The 23,785-nt window shown below is 41.8% G+C and overlaps 2 protein-coding genes across 5 annotated transcripts in view; both read right to left on the reverse strand.

Moving 5' to 3' along the window:
* Positions 1-1,701: 1,701 nt before the first annotated feature.
* LOC106587371 (interferon regulatory factor 8) lies at positions 1,702-8,697 on the reverse strand. Of its 4 annotated transcripts, none has more exons than XM_045708604.2 (9): positions 8,522-8,697; positions 8,091-8,264; positions 5,750-5,933; positions 5,368-5,459; positions 5,007-5,115; positions 4,215-4,262; positions 3,698-4,102; positions 3,388-3,503; positions 1,702-2,848 (listed from the first exon to the last, which is right to left on the reverse strand). In XM_045708604.2, exons 2-9 carry the CDS (start codon positions 8,262-8,264, stop codon positions 2,651-2,653), a joined length of 1,326 nt encoding a protein of 441 aa, XP_045564560.1. In that variant the 5' UTR covers positions 8,522-8,697; the 3' UTR covers positions 1,702-2,650. The 4 variants fall into 4 exon arrangements, with proteins under 4 accessions (XP_045564560.1, XP_014031191.1, XP_045564559.1 ...); XM_014175716.3 differs by having other exon boundaries at positions 5,359-5,459; XM_045708603.2 differs by having other exon boundaries at positions 5,368-5,462.
* Positions 8,698-21,314: 12,617 nt separating this feature from the next.
* The window catches only part of dusp22a (dual specificity phosphatase 22a), a 30,632-nt gene continuing 28,161 nt past the window's right edge, over positions 21,315-23,785 (reverse strand). The window contains exon 7 of the mRNA NM_001140429.1: positions 21,315-22,644. Coding sequence (NP_001133901.1) covers positions 22,444-22,644 — 201 coding nt within the window. The 3' untranslated portion in view covers positions 21,315-22,443. The remainder of the gene's footprint in view (positions 22,645-23,785) is intronic.

Here is a 23,785-nt window from a genome sequence, read left to right on the forward strand (position 1 = left end):
TCTCATTATAACTAGGGACAGCAGTTTTTCCTGACCAGGAAGTCTGACCAGGAAGTCTGAGTTATTAGGCCTAGAGTTTGTCCTGCTCAGATCACATAAGTAGAGGCAATAGACCCAATTCTATTCTTCTGAATATTAGAGACACAGGGTTAAATTAGCCTAGTCTCAGACAGATCTTATTTGGGGGGTAGACTTGGTTTCCTGTGACAGTTTCTGACGGCTTGCAGTCAGTTCCTGCTTGTTGAAACCATGTAGAGGGGTTCTGACAGACGTGTAACACCTCTACATGTCTCTGGACAACAACACACACACACACACACACACACACACACACACACACACACACACACACACACACACACACACACACACACACACACACACACACACACACACACACACACACACACACACACACACACACACACACACACACACACACACACACACACACACACACACACACACACACACACACACACACACACACACACACACACACACACACACACACACACACACACAGCGCGCGCGACACACACACACACACACACACACACACACACACACACACACACACACACACACACACACACACACACACACACACACACACACACACACACACACACACACACACACACACACACACACACACACACACACACACACACACACACACACACACACACACACACACACACACACACACACACACACACACACACACACACACACACACACACACACACACACACACACACACACACACACACACACACACACACACACACACACACACACACACACACACACACACACACACACACACACACACACACACACACACACACACACACACACACACACACACCCTAGCCAGTACAGTTCTTGTCAGCCCTGTAGTGTGAATCAGGCACAAGTCAAGTGAAATAGATCACCTAGACTGTTTGTGATGAGAGTGTGCGAGTGCGGCTTGTTAGCAATGTTTTGTAGCTGAATTCCAAATAAATAAGTGCTGAGTGACCTGGGAACTCTAATCTGTGAACTGGGCATGTTTGTGTAGGTTGTTCTTCTGTAATTTTGCAGTTTCTCATGATTTGAGATGGGAGAATAGCCCATTCTCTAGAAGTTACCAGCAATGAGAAGAACAATAAATGAATCCCCCACAGAGGAAATGGGGAGATCACAAAGACCTTTGTCTCTCTTCTTCTGCCCTCGTCCTCATTTCTCTCCTTTCTCCATCAGCCATGTCTTACTCACTGGGGATGTCCTAGACACTAGTTTCCCTTCTCTATGGTCCATCCTCTCTATGGTTTCTGAAAATGTTGGCTGTTGTTCCATCACTAGTATACTCATTCCCTCACTCAGACACGTGATTTCACGTGTGGGATGTATGGTGACGAGTGCTACTACCATGGAATTGAGAGTCTAGGGTGGCTAGTATGGGTACACTTCTCTGGAAAATGCTTTTTTAGGCCGCCTGCATCTTTCAAAGTATTCAATGAAATACACACACACACACACACACAGGAAAATTATGTAATTTTACAATTTATTCTGGCTTATTGTGTGCTGAATAGTTTTAGCTGTGGTTTTCAAGCCATCGTCAAAACAATAATCAATGATATGTTCAGTAAGTGACTTCATAGATATTGCTGTGTAACAGCTCATAAATAAAATACAAGCCAAATGAAGAGATTCACTGAAAAGTGTGATATTTATTTCAAAGTTTGAAAAATGAATTCAGAGAGAGTAAAACAGTGGGCAGAATACGATAGTAAAACCTATCTATATCAAATACAATCCAAGCAATCATGTTGCTGTTAAAATCTCTCATACAGTATAAGAAAAATATGTTTCTACAGTACAAATAGAAAAAATAGAAAAGTTTTAAGGATGTTCTACATATAAAGAAAATAGGTAATCTGGTGTACTGGTAGCTAAATGTCCTGCTATAGTGGCCCTTGATTTAACATGTTTAAATGTATATACACTTTGATATGATGACTAGTATGGACTATTGGATTGAATATCAATCACATTTTCCATCATAAAAAATACATTAAAAGCAGGTGAGAAATCTGACAAACAAAAGTTAGTCAATCGATAGACACACAAATTCTAATATAACATTCAATATTTCAGGGTTTATTCAATCAAATTTACTGCTGTAGTAGATTCACCACATGTTGTTTAAAAATGAATAGTGATAACCTTGATGATAGTAGGTTTACAAGACAGAATAGTTCAAACCACTATTTATTCAGAATTGTATTACATTTTAACCGTTTTTTTCTGGATTGGAGGAAACATGTGGTATACTTACTGGGGTGGTACATTTGATGAGTAAACCCTTTAATACCTTTACAGCACCATTTGTAATACGGTTGTATAGTACTTCCCTTTCTTGACACACAGTGCCTCTGTAACACCCAAGCTGCATAGCTTTGGGTCCTATCAGTTCACACCTTGCAAGTATTGGCTTTGTTCCGATCCTCTATCCCATCTCTTTCTCCATTCATCAAAGTATGCCCTTGCTCATTGGCTCTGGAGAATTGAAATGCATTGGAATGGTGTAAGCAAGGGCTGAAAGGCGTGACGCCATATGTCATGTCAGTCCTTTCTTGTTATATCAATGAGGGGGGGTTCAGGCGGTGATGGGCATGTTGTCCCTGTAGCAGGCTGACCTCTGGGGGGCGGTGTAGCTACACAGGTCCTGGTAGATCCGGGCCATCTGCTCCCCGGCCTGCAGCTCGTCTGACTGGATCTCCAGGTTAGGACTGCTGTACTGGGAACGACGCATGCTCACTGCATCCAACAGCTGCTGGCAGTTCACTGGAGTGACCTGTGGCCGAGCACAGACAGAGAAAAAAGAAGAGAAGGGGAGAGAAGGAGAGGGGGAACTGTAAGCTCAGTCTGCCAGCTTCTGACAGTAGACTGGAGTGATCAGAACACAACTAGACAGGGAGAGAAGAAGACTGTTAGCTCAGTTTGTATTTTTATGGTACACTCTTAGAAAAAAAGGTGCTATCTAGAACCTTAAAGGGTTCTTCGACTGTCCCCATAGGAGAACCCTTTGAAGAAACATTTGTACTTGCAGGTAGAACCCTTTTGGTTCCAGGTAGAACCCTTTTAGGTTCCATGTAGAAACTTTTTCTACAGAGGGTTCTACATGGAACCCAGAAGGGTTCTATCTGGAAGCAAAAAGGTTTGGGGACAGCCCAAAGAACCCCTTTGGAACCCTTTTTTCTAAGAGTGTAGTGGTGCCCTTTTGACCAAATCACCTTGAAGACTAAAGTTACCTATATTTACTTAAACACATTCTGGGACTGTGCAGGGGGATACCACATGTTTCAGTGATCCAGAGGATATAATCTCTGCTACCTGGACGATGATAAGTTTGCTCTTGGCTGTGCTGAGGTCATGAAGCTCCTCCCCGAAACACAGGGTCACCATGGGGTCAGGGGCGGGAAGCTGGCCCTCCTGGTACAGCTGGAGAGCTGGGACAAACAAGCAGACAGAGAAGAACTTATTGCACAGACAGAGACTGCTTCATCATAACTGCACACTGATGAGTGAAGGCATGTACTCCAGAGTATACGTCTGTCAGTCAAGAGTACATGTATTCCTGTCCTCTTCAGAGCACAACATCCTAAATCAACAACAAAAACAACATGAGTTCCTTTCTCCTCACCTTGGAAGAACCTTCCTGTGTCAAAAATCTTGACCACAGCGTCTCTCTCCAGTTTGCAGGGCCCCCCAGGGCTGTAGTGGGGGCCCAATCCCCCCAGCCCGCTCCAGAACACACGGCTCTGGCACAGCCTCTTGATGAAGATGCCCTCGCGGTTGGCACGGACCAGCACGCCCCGTTCCAGGTGGCCCAGGAGCTTGCGGGTGACATGGCGTTGGCGCTCAACCTCGATGAGCTCAGCGGGAGGGAAACGGACGTTCTGCAGGCTGTCTGGGAGACCGTAGGGGGACCTGTGCTGGACCAAGGGAGGCTGACCCGGAGAGATACGACAGCCATCAGCATGAGATGTCACCACGCTGTCCATCAGCTTCCCGCCATAGAAGAAGTTAATGATCATCTGGGAGAAAGCTGGAAACAGAGGGAGGGAAGTGCTAAGTAAGCCACCGCATTGTCTTCCATTAAGTCTCACAGAGGAATGGAAATAAATACATCTGTATTTAGAAATACTGAGGAAACATACCGGCATTGAAAGAACCCATCGGCGAGGGATCTTGATGCCCCGGGAAGACTGCAGGGAAAAGGGGAAAAAAAGATAACTGACATTGTGGTATAGATTTTTTTCTATCATGAAATTCAAACATTGCCTTCCTCTTACATATGCAGCATGCTCGTTAAGATGCAATGATCTCGAGTGACCGTAAAAAACATCTGACCCCTCTATCCAGTCATGATTTGTCATTTCATCAAAAAAATACAGCCCGTCAAGCACAACAGACTCCCAGGCGTGACCAAGAAGAAAACACCTTAGTCAGCAAAGTGCTAAAGGAAATTAGCAAATCCTTCCCCCTGCAGAATTCTAGAATCATGTAAACAAGCTTGTGTTAGAAGCCATAACTGCAATGTAATGTCGCAGTGTTTTGCGTCGCTATATATGCATTTATTTTTAAATGAATACATCTCAACTCTCACAAAGGAGGAACTGTAGCCTCATGCTGTAGCCTCATAGAACATACCACAATAATGCCCATTTTGATACAGGAGACATAAACATGCAAGTTTCTCTACACACCTTAAAAAAAATTCTCATGGAAAACAGCTAGACAGATACTTTTAACAAAGGACAATATGATGTATAGGCGTTTGCTAACTCTAATTAAGTAGATTAGATAATTCACATACATATATGTTCCAGTCACCACTGTATGACAGTGTTTAAATGGACATGACACCACTGCATGTTGGCGATACTCCACTAGATTGGATGACACTGCTAAAGAGAAGAACCGTTGACTGAGTGAAGAAGGACCCTTACCACTGACGCTGCCCTGGGACCAGTACTCTGGGCTGGGCTGCATCCTACAGCCATCCTCCTGGGGAGAGTGGCTCCTCTTGACGATGCCAAGGTACTCATCACTGGAAGACTGACAATGGAATGACACACCATGCAATTAGTCTCTAATAACTATACATCAACAATCATACATATAATCATACATATTTAGAAACAGAAGAGGTAAGATAGTTGATAGTGGATGATAGAGACAGAAAATGAGAGAACTTGAAAGACAGTAAAACAAGAAAACAGAGAAAAACAGAGTGAAGTTGGTGAGAAATATAGATAGAGAGAGGAAGGGAAGAAATGGATGGAAAAAAGAAACGCATACCTGCTTCACCTCTTTGATGAGCTCCTCCAGGTCTGCAGAGCTGCAGTCCATGTCAGTAATGTCACCAGAGCTAGATGTCAAAGCTGCTGCTGCACTTTTACCTGCTGAAGCAGAGGGGACAGCATGGTTGTTAGTATTATTGTCACAGCTATTTTTTATATTTACTACGGAAAAGGCTGATGGTCAAATGTAAATCAAGTTTCAGCAGCAAGCTGTCTTTGTCCAGGTTTCTACGTTTTCAACTCTGATCAAGGCAACGTTCTGCTGCTGAAACATTAGTGACTTTTAATTGATTATTTGTGCATGGGCGCAATTTGACTCTACATCCATTCAATACAGGTGTTTATAATGTTCATTATTCTAATGTCTCCACAGTGAAATATGAACTCACTCTTCTGCTCCTCCTCGGGGACGATGCGGTACACCTTGTAGGGCTCAGAGATGTCCAGCTGGGACCTGTCTCCCACCTCCTCGAAGTCGGGGCTCTTATTGAGGGCACACCGCAGCCTGGTCTTCCATGTAGCAGGCTCAGCCTTCTCCCCCTCCTTAAACTTCCCCTTAAACACAGCCCAGGCCTGCAGGGAGGGAGCAGGTGCATTAGAACGAGAGCCATAGTAACATACATCCAAACATAACACATACCTGCTGGTGCTCTCAACAACATGTTATATTCAAAAAGGTCTGGAACTGAACGATGAAGCCATGCATAGAAGTAATTAGAACTCAACTACTTTGATAGCCAGAATACAATTAATTACATGATAAGTACAGGTAGGTTACATTTACATTTTACATTTTAGTCATTTAGCAGACGCTCTTATCCAGAGCGACTTACAGTAGTGAATACATACATTTCATACCATGCATTTTTTATTTATTTTATTATTTTAAAAAAAAGGTTGAATTGTAATGACATGAAACTGGACAGGTTCTGGTTTAAATTACTTGTTAACTGTTAAGTTATAATTACATGTAATTACACAAAGATATTAGATTTTCAATGTAATTTCTCTCTGCTTGACTTCTTATGACCATTGGCTCTATTTCAGCTGGCTCCAAGAAGGCACAAGTGTCAAACGCAGATTAGTTTGCAATTTCATCATGTAAAAACTGGTGCACTTGCATTTTCCAGCCATTACCCCTGGTTCGGCAATTTACCTGTCTAACATCAGCTCGCTTGCACTGAGGGGGGAAGGGTGGCAATATTTGAGGTGGGTCCTTAAATACAAGCGCAAAAGTGACAATTTCATGGAGCGCTAATGGGAAGTTTTAAGACCCACATAAAGCAGGTCTTAACGGTAACACAGTTGATAATGGCATGGCTTTTGAGAGGTAGCCTTTCCAGGCATGATGCACAGTGCCCATGGAAGACAGATGTGCCTTTCATGCCAGTGAATTTCGTATTTAGAAAAAAAAAGCATAGCCTCCCTTTATTCAAGGCTGATTTAGCAGCACTGCATAGATGCATCTTTTTATCCTGGCCATTAGCCAAGTAGCCTATGGATAACGGGGTTGTAAATGGTCTGCTGAGAGTGCTTAGAAATATTTCGCCCTCATGCTTTTTCACAATTCACATACCTGCATAGTTCATTTCGCTTGTTCAAGTATCCATCCTCATCTCCACAGAGTGCATTTCATCTGGTTACCAAAGACACGCTCCTCCAAACGTATTTCAATTATTCAGTCCTATAATGCATAATCAACGGTAGGCCTAGGCTATATTTTGCTTATTGATAACGTGCCTCACACATACAGTGCGATTTGTGGGAGCCTAGTATTTTTTATTTTAGATGAAGTGCGATGCGCAAAGACATGTAGGCTATAGGCTAGGCTCGTTGAAGCCAATTACAACACTGTTGACTGACAACATTCCAAACATAGACTATTGAGCTAACTCAGATGTTTTTTTACTGTTGCTATTACTCATTACTGTAGCCTATGCTATTTAATAAGCTGTAGTATCAATCCACAATGGACCAGGACGAGAATAGTCCACTCCCCCAGCCGAATTGGAGTTGATGACAACACAAAAATCATCAATAACCTACAGAACTTGAGAAAATGCATGCATTATTAAGCCATGCAATGCATTGAGTGGCCAAGCCCTTGTCACACCTACAACTTGTTTATTTATCAAAACCCAGCCCTTTCGTGCCACTGCCAGCTATTGTGCTTATAATTCTGGCTGTGAAAACAGCACAAATGTTTCTGACACACCTCCAGACCAAGAGATACTGCCAGCACTTAGATTTAGCATTGTGTTAGGTTTGTTAAAATACAGCCCCATGACTCATAGATCAACGTATTGTCAATTATGTCATCATACTCTACAATTAATGTGTAGCCTATTTATGTGCGTTACAGGTGGTGAGAATGTGTTAAACCAACAACACGTAATGCACACCCGTTCTATTTGTAGGCGCATACTAAACAATTCATGTGTAGCCTATTTATGTGCGTTACAGGTGGTGAGAATGTGTTAAACCAACAACACGTAATGCACACCCGTTCTATTTGTAGGCGCATACTAAACAATTCATGTGTAGCCTATTTATGTGCGTTACAGGTGGTGAGAATGTTTTAGTTAAACCAACAAAACGTAATTCACACCTGCTCTATTTGTAGGTGCGAAAAAAAAGTTTGTGCTGTATGTCTCTCCAAAAGTCGTGCGGAAGGCTACACATATATCGGTGATCTAAAAATGCTCTCAAATCTTCCGCCAATAAACCTACCTTGAAGATAGAGGCGTCAACCTCCTGGTTGTAATCCTGCTTCCCAGCATGTTTCCAGGGGATGCGGAACATAGTGCGGCTGTCGTCCTCCCAGAGCAGCCCCGGGTACTGGCCGCTGTGGATCTGCTCAACTAGCCACTGTTTCAGCCTCCGACCGCCCGGGTTTACTGACATCTGTCATAAACATTCATAAGACATGTCACTGTATGGGCTGAACGGTTGTTTTAATTTGATCCTTGTTTGTGATAATTAGGAACTTATTTCAAGAGAGAGAGAGACAGATGTAGAGGGGGGGAGAGAGAGAGCAAAAAGTAAAACAAAATAATATTGGTTTATTATTTCAAAACAACTATCATTTAACTAGCCTACCTTTTTATATAGCTAACAGGGACCACTCTTGAAGAGTTTAAATAAAGACAACTAAATCTTACCTTTTATTTTTGTATTGATAAGTCCTTTAGATATCCTTGTGATATCCTTCAAATAGCTTATTGAAGACTATTAAACCTTAACACCAAGTCGATGTCTCAGAGTCAATAGAATAAATCTTTACTCGCATACAGTTTAATCTCTTCTTTCAGATGAATGAAGCATTGACTGCAAGCTGATTGGACAGATGCGTTTCACTTGTATCCAATCAGGTTTGGGAAATACTTATAGATAAGCCAATTCGGAAGTCTTGTTCTTCGAAGCATGGCCATTTACAAGAAATCATCTGACATGAGATATCGTAGGGTCTATGCCACAGTTGGCTACAGACGGCGGGGTATTGAACAATCCTGGATAATAATTAGTAAAGGATAAAGGGAATTTTACAGCGTCATAAAATTACATTTTACTGTAAAGGTTAGCCCAACAGGTATTGTTCCTTCGTCACCCTACTGGTGCAGGTTTTACTACAGCCTAGGCTGCATTCAAACATACTGTAGGTGTAGGCAGGGTGACTTTCAGGTTGGCTATTTTGGACCGATATGTACTCTGAAATAGATGCAATTATAAAGTGTTTATCATGTTACCATGTGAATTCGTTTTTATTTCGTGAGAATAAGAGTGTCCAAAAAAAAGACAAAGTCTCTAATGCCAACATGCTTATTCATAGCCCTTATACTGAAAGGACTATACACAAAACATTAGGAACACCTGCTCTTTCCATCACATAGACTGACCAGGTGAAAGCTGTCACCTGTTAAATCCACTTCAATCAGTATAGATGAAGGGGAGGAGGTTGAAGAAGGATTTTTAAGCCTTGAGATATGGATTGTGTATGTGTGCTATTCAGAGGGTGAATAGGCAAGCAAAATATGTAAGTGCCTTTGAATGGGGTATGACAGTAGGTGCCAGGCGCACTGGTTTGAGTGTGTCAAGAACTGCAACGCTGCTGGGTTTTTCACTCAACAGTTTCCCGTGTGTATCAAAAATGGTTCGCCATGATTCATTTCCATTGTAAAAGCTTCTATGAAAATTTATAGAAATCATAATTAAACAACAGTTGGACTGATCCTATATCCTATAACAACTCTGAAGCAAGACAAAAAAATTATCCCTAAAAACAGAGATATTAGATACTGTTAAAACATTCACATGGAGAAAAGCATCAGGAATGGATGGCTTTCCCATAGAATTCTATTCAACATTTGGTGACAAAGTAGCCCCCCTGTTTATACAAGTGACAACACACGTCACTCAAACCAGTACTTCCTAGTTCCATGTATCAAACAGTTTTTTCAGTTATAAAACTAGGAAAATGTGGAGTCCCCTGCTGATTATAGACACAAGTTTAATCAATTATGACAAAATATTCAAGCTTATAAACAATAGAGCTGTAATAATACATTTAATAAAAATATTGTATAATTGTCCTAAAGTAAAAATACACACAAATAACACAATATCTGATGAAATTGCTTTAGAAAGGATCACAAAACAGGGATGTCCCCTCTTCCCCCTCCTGTTTGCTGTGGCAATTGAACTACTTGCAGAAATAATTAGACAGGACCCAAACGTAACAGGTGTCAGTATTGGTAAACATTACATTTTAGTCATTTAGCAGACACTCTTATCCAGAGCAACTTACAGTAGTGAATGCATACATTTCATACATTTTTTTTTCTTCTCTGTACTGGCTCCCCATGGGAATCAAACCCACAACCCTGGCATTGCAAACACCATGCTCTACCAACTGAGCCACAGGGAAGCCAACATGACCATGAACTAATCTTATTGGCAGATGATCTCTTGATATACCTGACCAATATTGAAAACTCAATGCCCCCTTTGTTAAAAATATTTACAGAATATTCAAAACTCTCAGGATATAAAATGAACTTCGGAAGAAAAAAAATAACGGCAATAGGATTTATTTTTATTTTTTATTGTCACGATTTCCAGCAATACTTTAAGTGGGCCACAAAAAATATGAAATATATAGGATACTTAATAAGTGACAACAAACTACAAATTTAAACAGATAACTTTATTCCATTACTCGACAATATGAAAGCAGATCTAATTAAATTCAATAATCTTTCCATAAATCTTACAGGTAGAATGAACCTGTTTATAATGGCATGGCTGACAAGGTTTTTGTATTTATTTTTGGTAATACCAATTACCCCACCGAAGAGTCATAAAAAAAAGTGTACTCAGTCATAAGACTTTATATGGGAAACCGATCTCAAAAAGAAAATGCATAGAATAAAAAGTCTGAGGTTGGTTTTAACCTTCCAGACATGGTATTGTATCAACTTGCCACTCGAGGCTTTTACTTTGCAGCAGATAGTTAAATGCACTAAAAAGGAACAATGGGTACATATTGAAGATGTACATGCCCATCCCGAGAATCTTTTTGCATGTCTATTTTCAAAGGATAAGGAACACTATCACAATATGGAAGAAAATTAAACGTATTCTAGAAAAACCAATATCACTTCTTAAAAACACAACCTTATGGAACAATCCTTGGAGAGCTTTTCAGAATTCACCGATAAATTGGTCGACATGGAAAACTAAAGGCATAGAAAGCGTAAATGACTTGATAACAGGAAATACATTTATTTCCATGACAGAATTACAAATACATGCAACTTAAAAGTTACATATCACAAAATGTATATTTGAAAAGGTTTGGACATCACAGCAACCTTGAGGAAATCTTATTTGTCAGAAAAAGGATGTTCATATGATTGGGAAGATATACAAAACCTTGCAGAGAGCATATCCAACTGACAATCTCTTAGAAAAAAATATAAACTATTGAAACCAAGACTTTAAAAAACTGATGTTGGCACAAGATGGAAGGAATGTTAGCAAAACTAATGAAATTAGAGCTAACAAAAAAGTATGCTTAATCCAGTGTAAGATAATGTATAGAATTTATTATGCAAGAGACAAAATTCACAAATTATACAGTACAACAGCAGAATCATGTCTTAAGTGTTAAACAAATAATGACTTAATAATCCATGCTTTTTATGAAGTCCGGAAGTTGTGGACGGAGCTAGAAAGTTGGCTGTCAGAAGTATTGCAATGTAAACTTAATTTGAATCTGTCTGTCTGCATATTTCAAGACATGGCATATGGGGGTGTAGTGAGATACCCGATGGGTTGGACGATTCTCTTATCACTCATATTGAAAAAATGGACACAAAAAACGTGGAAATCAATCAATCCGCCATCATTAACACAATGGAAAAATGGAATGATTTATTATTTAAATATTGAAAGTGCGTGGGCTATGGAGAGAAACAAAATGGTGCAGTTTCAGGCCATGTGGCGGAAAGTGATGTGGGCCCTGGAGATGGGGGGGGGGATGTGCTAGTGGGTCTAGCCAGGTAGGATGTAGTTAATGTTTGTATGATGTTGTCATTTGTGTGCATGTTTTGTATTGTTTATAAAATCTTATAAAAAAAGAATGGTTCACCACCCAAAGGACATCCAGCCAAATGTGGGAAGCAATGGAGTCAACATGGGCCAGCATCCCTGTGGAGCACTTTCGACACCTTGTAGTCCATGCCCCGACGAATTCTGAGGGGCATGGGCTGTTCTGAGGGCAAAAGGGATGCAACTCAGTAATAGGAAGGCGTTCCTAATGTTTTGTACACTCCGTGTATATGCTAAAAATAGCCTGCCCTACAGGAGTTAGCTGATTTCATCTGACTAATATTAAAACTGTATTCTTCACAGGAATGGTTCAGTGGTTTCAACAGATACTGCAGGACTGAATGTTGGCGGAGAGGGTTAACTTGTTGTGCCCCATCCTCAGTACTGTATTCAGACAGCCTTTGTATGTATCATTTCGAAACTGAGAAAAGCCGTTCTGGTGGAGGTAAGGTCACATGTCAAGGGTGCGTTTTGAGGATTTGAGCCATGTCGTGGTCTGGGCTCACCTGTACGGCGGGGGTGGAGTCTGTATAGGGGGGGACTGTTTGGGGAAGCTGGGGGTGGCATGGTCTCTGGGTCAGAGAAGGACTTCTCACTGAGGGGAACAGAACACTCATTGTTACTACTGTGTCCATGCCAGTCTGGGGTGGCACTGCCAAGGCACTCTGTCTCTGACCAACCCTCCATCTCTGGGTCTTTCCCTAACACATACACAAATAACATTTTATTTGTCACATGTGCTAAATACAACAGGTATAGACTGAATCGTAAAATTCTTATTTACGCGGCCTTCCCAACGATGCAGAGTAAAAACATATATATTTTTTAACTGCTAACACGAGGAAAAAAATACACAAGAATGGAGCTACACTACATGACCAAAAGTATGTGGACAGCTGATCGTCGAACATCTCATTTCAAAATCATGGGCATTAATATGGAGTGGTTCCCCCATGTGCTGCCTCCACTCTTCTGGGAAGGCTTTCCACTAGATGTTGGAACATTGCTGCGGGGGACATTAGTGAGATCGGGCACTGATGTTTGGCGATTAGGCCTGGCTTGCAGTCGGTGTTCCAATTCATCCCAAAAGTGTTTAACGGGGTTGAGGACAGGGCTCTGTGCAGGCCAGTCAAGTTCTTCCACACCGATCTCGACAAACCATTTCTGTGTGGACCTCACTTTGTGCACAGGGGCATTGTCATGCTGAAACAGGAAAGGGCCTTCCCCAAACTGTTGCCACAAAGTTGGAAACACAGAAGCGCTAGAATGTCATTGTATGCTGTAGTGTTAAGATTTTTCATCATTGGAACTAATGGCCTAGACCGAGCAATGAAAAACAGCCCCAGACCATTATTCCTCCTCCACCAAACTTTACAGTTGGCACTAAGTATTGGGGCAGGTAGCGTTCTCCTGGCATCCGCCAAATCCAGATTTTTCTGTTTCTGTCATCACTCCTGAGAACGAGTTTCCACTGCTCCAGAGTCCAATGGCGGCGAGCTTTACACCACTCCAGCCGACGCTTGGCATAGCGCATGGTGAGCTTAAGCTTGTGTGCGGCTGCTCGACCATGGAAACCCATTTCATGAAGCTCGAGACAAACAGTTATTGTGCTGATGTTGCTTCCAGAGGCAGTTTGGAACTCTGTAATGACTGTTGCAACTGAAGACAGATGATTTTTATGCGCTATGTGCTTCAGCACTCGGCGGTCCTGTTCTGTGAGCTTGCATGGTCTACCACCTCGTGGCTGAGCCTTTGTTGTTCCTAGATGTCTCCACTTCACAATAACAGCACTTACAGTTGACCCGGGCAGCTCTAGCAGGGCAGAAATTTGAAGAACTGACTTGTTGGAAAGTTGGCATCCCATGATGGTGCCACACTGAAAGTCACTGAGCCCTTCAGTAAGGCCATTCTACTGCCAATGTTTGTTTATGGAGATTGCATGGCTGTGTGCTCAATTTTATACACCTGTCAGAAACAGGTGTGGCTGAAATAGCCGAATCCACTCATTTGAAGGGGTGTCCACATACTGCTACATAGGTCCTGTGTAGCTCAGTTGGTAGAGCAGGTCACTTGCAACGCCAGGGTTGTGGGTTCGATTTCCAAGGGGGACCAGTACGAATGCACTCTACTGTAAATTGCTCTGGATTAGAGCGTCTGCTAAATGACAAAAATGTAAATCATAGTGTATATACAGGAAGTACCAGGTCAATGTGCAGTTTTGAGGTAGATATAGAAAGTCTACTCCCCCTTTCAACATTTTCAGCTCATAGACTGGAATTAAAATGTAATTTTTCCCCATTGATTTAAATATCCTACCCCACAACTACCAAGTGAAAAATTGGTAGTTGGAAAAAAATTGGTATTCTGGAATTTATTAAATCTATTTAAAAAGAATTGAACTGAAAAGCTTGGTTGGATAAGTGATAACAATCCTGAATTACCTCAGGTGTAACCAATCAACTTCAAAATCACACACTATGTTTATTGGCCTCATCTGTGTTAAATTGTAGTGATTCGCATGATCTCAGGATAAATTCAGCAGTTCAAATCAAATCGTATTTGTCACATGCACCGAATTCAACAGGTTTAGACCTTTGTCACGTATCTCAGGGAGCAGGAAACGGGTGAGTCAGGCACAGGAGACGAAAGGTCCGTAGAATATATATTTCATAATGTCCAGAGTGAATACAGCTACTAGGCAGGGTACAAACCACAAACAAAAGGGAGAACAGCTCCAAACTAAAAAAATACACGGGGCGCAGCCCGGCAACCCTATGGCCTATCAAAAATGTTGTGTAACTAAAACACATAGGAAAAATCATCCAGCCCTTAACCTCAACGTAACACAAAACAATCCCGCACAAATCCCAAACAAGAAACAGACAAACTAAATACCCTCCCACTAATTACAAACAAGGAACAGGTGCGTACTAAACAGACATAACCAACAGACACATGAAACATGGATCGGTGGCAGCTAGTAGGCCGGCGACGACGACCGCCGAGCGCCGCCCGACCGGGGAGTGGCGCCACCTTCTGTGGACGTTGTGACAACCTTACAGTGAAATGCTTACTTACAAGCCCTTAACCAACAATGCAATTAAGAAAAATACCTACAAAATAATAAATAAAAGTAACAAATAATCAAAGAAATAACAATAGCGAGGCTATATACAGGGGGTACCGGTACAGAGTCAATGTGCGGGGGCACCGGTTAGTTGAGTTAATTGAGGTAATATGTACATGTAGGTAGAGTTATTAAAGTGACTATGCATAGATAATAATAACAGAGAGTAGCAGCAGCATAAGAGGGGGGTAATGCAAATAGTCTGGGTAGCCATTTGATTAGATTTTCAGGAGTCTTATGGCTTGGGGGTAGAAGCTGTTTAGAAGCTTCTTGGACCTAGACTTGGCGATCCGGTACCGCTTGCCATGCGGTAGCAGAGAGAACAGTCTATGACTAGGGTGGCTGGAGTCTTTGGCAATTTTTAGGGCCTTCCTCTGACACAGCCTGGTATAGAGGTCCTGGATGGCAGTAAGCTTGGCCCCAGTGATGTACTGGGCTGTATACACTACCCTCTGTAGTGCCTTGCAGTCGGAGGCCGAGCAGTTGCCAAACCAGGCAGTGATGCAACCTGTCAGGACACTTTCGATGGTGCAGCTGTAGACCCTTTTGAGGATCTGAGGACCCATGACAAATCTTTTCAGTCTCCTGAGGGGGAATAGGTTTTGTCGTGCCCTCTTCACGACTGTCTTGGTGTGCTTGGACCATGTTAGTTTGTTGGTGATGTGGACACTAAGGAACTTGAAGCTCTCAACCTTGCTCCACTGCAGCGCTGTCGCTGAGAATGGGGGCATGCTTGGTCCTCCTTTTCCTGTAGTCCACAATCATCTCCTTTGTCTTGATTACATTGAGGGAGAGGTTGTTGTCCTGGCAACGCACGGCTAGGTCTCTGACCTCCTTCCTGTAGGTTCCCTCTGCTGGGTAGTGAATTGCAAAGCAAACACTCAACCATAAGCACCAGGGAGCTTTCAAAAGAACTCTGGGACAAAGTTGTGGAAAGACACAGATCAGGGGATGGGTATAAAAATATTTTAAATGCCATGAATATCCCTTGAAGCACTTGGGAGATTCCGTAACCATGTGGTCAAAATGTTTGTGGTCTAACAAAATGAAAATGAAACTATTTGGCCTAAATGTAAATCTTTATGTTTGGTGCAAACCCTACACGGCACATCACCCAAAGAACACTATCCCTAATGTGAAGCATGGTGGTGGCAGCATCATGTTATGGGGATGTGTCTCGTCGTCAGGGACTGATCAGGATAGAAGGTAAAATTAACGGCGCAATGTACAGAAAAGTTCTTGAGGAAAACCTGCTACCCTCTGCAAGAAAGCTGAAACTGGGAGGGAAGTTCACCTTTCAGCACGACAACAACCCGAAGCACACAGTCAAAGCTAAAGTGGAGTGGCTAAGGAATTAAAAGGAACCTTTCCTTGAGTGGCCCAGTCAGAGCCCTGACCTAAATACAATCGAAACTTTGCAGCATGACTTGAAGATTGCTGTCCATCAACGCTCCCCAAGGAATTTGAAAGAGCTTGAACAGTTTTGCAAAAAAGAATGGTCAAATATTGCCAAATATAGGTGCGCAAAGTTGGTAGAGACTATCCCAACAGACTCACGGCTGTAATTGCTGTCAAAGGTGCTTCCACCAACTCAGGGGGGTGGAGAGGTATACAATTATGACATTTCAGTTTGTATTTAATATCTAAAAAATTATCGCTTTGCTACTATTTTCACAAGTATGTGGTACATTTTCAAAACTCTTAGCACAAAACTCAAAACTGGTTACACTTGTAACACAGTCAGTCTTTCATTCAACACCTGTCATTGTGCATTCATTGCTGCCAATGACTGGAACGAACTACAAAAATCTCTAAAACTGGAAACACATCTCCCTCACTAGCTTTAAGCACCAGCTGTCAGAGCAGCTCACAGATTACTGCACCTGTACATAGCCCATCTATAATTTAGCCCAAACAACTACCTCTTCCCCTACTGTATTTATTTATTTAGCTCCTTTGCACCCCATTATTTCTACTTTGCACTTTCTTCCACTGCAAATCTACCATTCCAGTGTTTTACTTGCTCTATTGTATTTACTTCGCCACCATGGCCTTTTTTGCCTTTACCTCCCTTATCTCACCTCATTTACTCACTTTGTATATAGACTTATTTTTATACTATATTATTGACTGTATGTTTGTTTTACTCCATGTGTAACTGTGTTGTTGTATGTGTCAAACTGCTTAGCTTTATCTTGGCCAGGTCGTAATTGTAAATGAGAACTTGTTCTCAACTTGCCTACCTGGTTAAATAAAAGGTGAAATAAAAATAAATACAATTTGGAATGTAAACATCTCTCACCGCACAACCAACCATTGATTCAAAATATACATTTGTGAAATGTAATGAGAACATTGGTTTAATCCCCAAAACACAACATTGATATCGTTTCAATCTAGTTGTTTTAACTACCAGTTAATCTAATACCAAACAATGCAAGATACATGTTTCGAATCACCCTTAGAAGTGATGAAAGTAATATGCTACAGTACTGTAAATTACAGTAGATTACAGTTTTCACATTGGGCAATACACTTACATTACCCAACAAAATGGAAGGAAAATCTATAATTTCCATAATATCTATCCAATGTGTAATCAAAGGTGTGATCAATGAAGACATCCTCTACAACCATTCATGCAACAACAAAAATACAATTGCAATATAGGTGTACTGTCTGTAATAAAATGTAAGAAATTAAATTAAACAAATTAAATCGATGAAAATAAAACATAATGTTTAGCACGCATTCATTTGTATCAAGACTGTCTTGAGCATTTGGCCATAAATTCATCCACATCACAGTGAATGTCCTCATTGTTCATGCACCACGGGAAAAAGCTTTTGGCATGGTGAATCCAAGCCTGACATTTGGTCTGCGTTGATGTCGTAACATGCCTCATCCATGGCCAGAAGGAAGCTCATGGGGATGGCAATCGTACAGCTTCGACCTTCAATCCTATTGAGGATTTTCAACCCTATTGAAAATCCTCAATAGGTTTGAAAGAATAGAGAGTATGGGGGCAGGTATAGCATCACAAATCGGGGATGGGCCCGAAACCATGCCTGAACCACCTCTGCATGGTGGAACCTAGCATTGTCCCACACAATGACATAGGTGACCCCTTCACCTTGACAGGCCTGCTCAATTTGATTGAGAAACACAATGAGCTGTGCAAGTAATGGCCAATGTCCGACCACACTATCTTTAGAGATAGCCGTTGTCCAGGCACTTGGATGGTCGCCAGTTGGCCGATGTTCCGCCCACGGAGCCGAGTTTTGGCCAGGTTGAAGTTCGCTTCATCAACAAAGATATACTTGTGATTGTTCACAGCAGCATCAAGCACCCTCTTAAAATAGATTTTGGTTAGTTATTTTTACAGTATAGTTCCAATATGATATTGTGATTCTGAGGATAGAACAGAGTATACTGTCAATAGATCATACTGTAAGAATACTATAACATGTTTTGTGAATTTACATGCATTACAATGTAATTTACTGTAAATGTAATGGTAATATGCATAGTACATATCCTGTAGATTTAAAGGTTTCCTTGGTAAAATGTTCTCATTATCAAATTGACAGTTGATCTTTTTAGATCGGGGTGAACTAATTTGGCAGCCTCTGCCATGGTAAGGCCTCTGTTTGCCACATGGTCAATGACGATGACCCGGGCTTCATTAGACACAACAGTTCCCTGACGGGGCCCATGCCCACGTCTTTGACCTCTTAATGGTTTAAAAAACAGCCAATTTGAGGATATGTTTTGAGTTTGTACTAAGAGTTGTGAAATTTTACCACATACTTGCGAAAATAGTACCAAAGCAATTAAAAAGCAGCGTTTCCCAATCTCGGCTCTGCCCCCCTGGGTACACATTTGATTTTGATTCAAATCATCAAAGATTGATGAGTTGGTTATTTGAATCAGCTGTGTAGTGCTAGGGCAAAAAAAACGAAATGTGCACCTGAGGGGGGAGGGGTGCAGAACTGAGTTTGGGAAACCCTGCTCTAAAGCACTGACACAACAAAGTGTGAAAAAAGTTCAAGGGGTGTAGACTTTCTATAGGCACTGTACATGAAGGCAGGGTAAAGTGACTAGACATCAGCATAGATAATAATAAGGTATTAGAGGTAGATATGTACATGAAGGCAGGGTAAAGTGACTAGACATCAGCATAGATAATAATAAGGTATTAGAGGTAGATATGTACATGAAGGCAGGGTAAAGTGACTAGACATCAGCATAGATAATAATAAGGTATTAGAGGTAGACATGTACATGAAGGCAGGGTAAAGTGACTAGACATCAGCATAGATAATAAGAACATAAACAACATAGTGGCAGCAGCATATGATGTGTAGAAGTGTGTGTGTGTGTTTGTGTTATGTCGGTGTGAGTGTGTGTGCGCGCGCATACACAACTGGTCAAAAGTTTTAGAACGCCTACTCGTTCAAGGGTTTTTCTTTATTTTTACTATTTTCTAAATTGTAGAATAATAGTGAAGACATCAAAACTATGAAATAACACATATGGAATTATGTAGTAACCAAAAAAGTGTTAAACAAATCCAAATATATTTTATATCCTTCAAATAGCCACCCTTTGCCTTGACAGCTTTGCACATGCTTGGCATTCTCTCAGCCATCTTCATGAGGTAGTCACCTGGAATGCATTTCAATTAACAGGTGTGCCTTCTTAAAAGTTAATTTGTGGAATTTCTTTCCTTCTTAATGTGTTTGAGCCAATCAGTTGTGTTGTGACAAGGTGGGGGTGGGGGTGGGGGGGGATGATAGTATACAGAAGATAGCCCTATTTGGTAAAAGACCAAGTCCATAGGAATGGAAGACCCAGAGTTACCTCTGCTGCAGAGGATAAGTTCATTAGAGCTACCATCCTCAGAAATTGCAGCCCAAATAAATGCTTCACAGAGTTCAAGTAACAACTGTCCAGGGGAGACTGTGTGAATCAGGCCTTCATGGTCGAATTGCTGCAAAGAAACCACTACTAAAGGACATCAATAAGAAGAGACTTGCTTGGGCCAAGAAACACGAGCAATGGACATTACACCGGTGAAAATCTGTCCTTTGATCTGATGAGTCCAAATTGGAGATTTGTAGTTCCAACCACTGTGTCTTTGTGAGACGCTGTGTGGGTGAACGGACAATCTCCACATGTGTATTTCCCACCGTAAAGCATGGAGGAGGTCTATGGTGTGGGGATGCTTTGCTGGTGACACTGTCTGTGATTTATTTAGAATTCAAGGCACACGTAACCAGCATGGCTACCACAGCATTCTGCAGCGATACGTCATCCCATTTGGTTTGGGCTTAGTGGGACTATCACTTGTTTTCAACAGGACAATGACAAAACCCACCTCCAGGCTGTGTAAGGGCTATCTGACCAAGAAGGAGAGTGATGGAGTGCTGCATCAGATGACCTGGCCTCCACAACCCCCTCAACCAAATTGAGATGGTTTGGGATGAGTCTGACCGCAGAGTGAAGGAAAAGCAGCCAACAATTGATCAGCATATGTGGGAACTCTTTCAAGACTGTTGGAAAAGCATTCCAGGTGAAGCTGGTTGAAAGAATACTAAAAGTGTGCAAAGCTGTCATCAAGGCAAAGGGTGGCTAATTTGAAGAATCTCAAATATAAAATATATTTTGATTTGTTTAACACTTTTTTGGTTCCTACATAATTCCATATGTGTTACTTCATACTTTTGTCTTCACTATTATTCTACAATGTAGAAAACAGTACAAATAAAGAAAAACCCTTGAATGAGTAGGTGTTCTAAAACCTTTGACCGGTAGTGTATGTAAATGTGTGAGGGTTTTGTGTGAGAGTGTCAGTGTAGTGTGAGTGTTAGAGGGTGTGTATATAGTGTGTATATATATTCTTGTGAGTGTGCATTGAGTTAGTGCAAGATAGGGTCAGCGTGGATAGTCCGGGTAACAATTAATTAACAATTTAGCAGTCTTATGGCTATTTAGCAGTATTATGGCATGGGGATAGAAGCTGTTGCAGAGCCTGTTGGTCCAAGAGTTGATGCTCTGGTACCATACACTTTCAAGCACAAGCTCTCTCTATCTCTTGCACATACACACACAAACACACATTAGTTTTGTTATGATTTGATAATTCTTTGGTTTGTAGCCAGCCTTATACAATCTTTGTATATTGTTGTAAGGTTGTTTCAGTCTCAATATGCTGCTTTGGCTTCACAATAGTATTTATTAGCATATATTTTTTGGCAAACAATGAAAGTGTACATTTTAATATTAATAAAGCAGATACATACACTATGATCCAACATCATTTGTACCGCTAAACATTTAACAAAGATCTTAAAAATTCCCTAAAAATAAAATAATATTTATAACTTCTGATAAATTAAGCAAATTTCCATAGCAGATCTACGGTAGATTTTAGGAAGACCCCATATGACTTTGGGCTGTAATGATCCTTCATTTTACTAACTGGAATGAGGCATTCATTTTCTATGGCAAAGCTGCTGTTATTTACAGCTTTATCACATGCAGGTATACAGTAGCTGGATCAGTTTAAATTAGGGCGGAGAGCATCTTATGTTCATTCATATGTCCATTCAACCCTCAACACCAATCAGATCCTCCATCTAACCAGCGGACTGCATTTAACATGATGTAATCATGGTACCATGTAATAACATTTTGATAACATTAATTATAATTGATTAAAATGTAATGTTAGGTGTAGGACTTTTTCCTGATCATGTGACCTAACCAGGTCCTAGTTATAGGTCTTAGGCAGATGATTACAAAAAAAAAATGCTAGTCCTACACTTCTTTATCTGTTTGGCCTTAAAAGTTGACCCGTTGGGTTTAGAGATGAGTTGAGGTTATAGGACAGGTGAAGCCTCATGGTAGTATGTGGCTGTAAGGTTAAGGTGTTGAGGTGTGGAGGTGTTTGGACTAAGGCTTCAGTGAGCATCAGAGCTCCTGATCAGGCTGTACTAAGGTCAGTTTAGTGGTGAGGGACATGGGAGGTAGTGCAGTGGTGAGAGTCAGTTAGACAATAACCCTATGCACTTGGGACCTGCAAGTACTAAATAGTTACAGGCAATAAGGTGACAATTCCACCTAGTCTATCAGAGGGCAGGGTGGAGCTATTCCCATATTGCTTAGGAGGACTAGGTTCTGGAGAATGTCTTGGTCAAAAGAAACACCTGGCCCTACTTACACCCATCAGATCCTTTCAGATCTATGTGCCTAGGGCTGATTTGGGGATTTGGCCATTGTCTCACTCTCCAGGCAGGCCTGAGCTGGAGGTTGGTGGGACCAGGGAGACTCACGGCCCCTTGCTCATCTGTTGCCCCCAGAGCCGTTGTAGGCATTGTATGGTAGAGGGTAGACACTGGAGGCCTGGTTCATCCAGCCCTGGTCCCCTCCTCTCCTCTGGTTCTCCTGCTGCTGCTGCTCTATGTACTGGTTCAGCAGCGCTCCCACCTGCTCCTGGTCCATGAAGGGACTGGGGAGGAAACTGGCCCGCAGCCACGCCCGGTACTGGAGAGAAGAAAGACACAGACAGACAGACAGACAGACAGACAGACAGACAGACAGACAGACAGACAGACAGACAGACAGACAGACAGACAGACAGACAGACAGACAGACAGACAGACAGACAGACAGACAGACAGACAGACAGACAGACAGACAGACAGACAGACAGACAGACAGAGACAGACAGACAGACAGACAGAAAAGACAGAAAATACCATGTTTGATGGTTCAGATCAATTAGTGTTCAATGGTCCTCCAAGGGTGGGATGTCAGAGCAGAGTGTTCTGGCGTCAGAGCAGAGTGTTCTGGCGTCAGAGCACAGTGTGTGGGTGAGAAGTTATTTTTCTATTGTGGTATAATTTACCATACTTTCTCTTGGTTTCTTTTCCTTCCCAGTAGATGGTGATAGATGTACAGTTGTGGCCAAAAGTTTTGAGAATGACACAAATATACATTTTCAAAGTCTGCTGTCTCAGTTTGTATGTTGGCAATTTGCATATACTCCAGAATGTTATGAAGAGTGACCAGATGAATTGCAATTAATTGCAAAGTCCCTCTTCGCCATGCAGATGAACTGAATCCCCAAAAAACATTTCCACTGCATTTCTGCAGAAGGCTTCAGGACGCCCAAGAAAGTCCAGCAAGTGCCAGGACCGTCTACTAAAGGTGATTCAGCTGTGGGATGGGGGCACCACCAGTACAGAGCTTGCTCAGGAATGGCAGAAGGCAGGTGTGAGTGCATCTGCACGCACAGTGAGGTGAAGACTTTTGGAGGATGGCCTAGTGTCAAGAAGGGCAGCAAAGAAGCCACTTCTCTCCAGGAAAAACATCAGGGACAGACTGATATTCTGCAAAAGGTACAGGGATTGGACTGCTGAGGACTGGGGTAAAGTCATTTTCTCTGATGAATCCCCTTTCCGATTGTTTGGGGCATCCGGAAAAAAGCTTGTCCGGAGAAGACAAGGTGAGCGCTACCATCAGTCCTGTGTCATGCCAACAGTAAAGCACCCTGAGACCATTCATGTGTGGGGTTGCTTCTCAGCCAAGGAAGTGGGCTCACTCACAATTTTGCCCAAGAACACAGCCATGAATAAAGAATGGTACCAACACATCCTCCGAGAGCAACTTCTCCCAAACATCC

The sequence above is a fragment of the Salmo salar genome, chromosome 26 (assembly GCF_965601325.2).
Source record: "Salmo salar chromosome 26, fSalSal1, whole genome shotgun sequence".
Lineage (NCBI taxonomy): Eukaryota > Metazoa > Chordata > Actinopteri > Salmoniformes > Salmonidae > Salmo > Salmo salar.

Bases quoted from the DNA above. Each gene is read 5' to 3' on its own strand.
- LOC106587371 (XM_014175715.3), bottom strand. From the start codon at position 8,264: ATGTCAGTAAACCCGGGCGGTCGGAGGCTGAAACAGTGGCTAGTTGAG. The intron at 5,463-5,749 runs GTGAGTTCATAT...CCTCTGCTTCAG, and splicing joins CCCCGAGGAGGAGCAGAAGA to CAGGTAAAAGTGCAGCAGCA. The intron at 5,116-5,358 runs GTATGCGTTTCT...TTCCATTGTCAG, and splicing joins TCATCAAAGAGGTGAAGCAG to TCTTCCAGTGATGAGTACCT.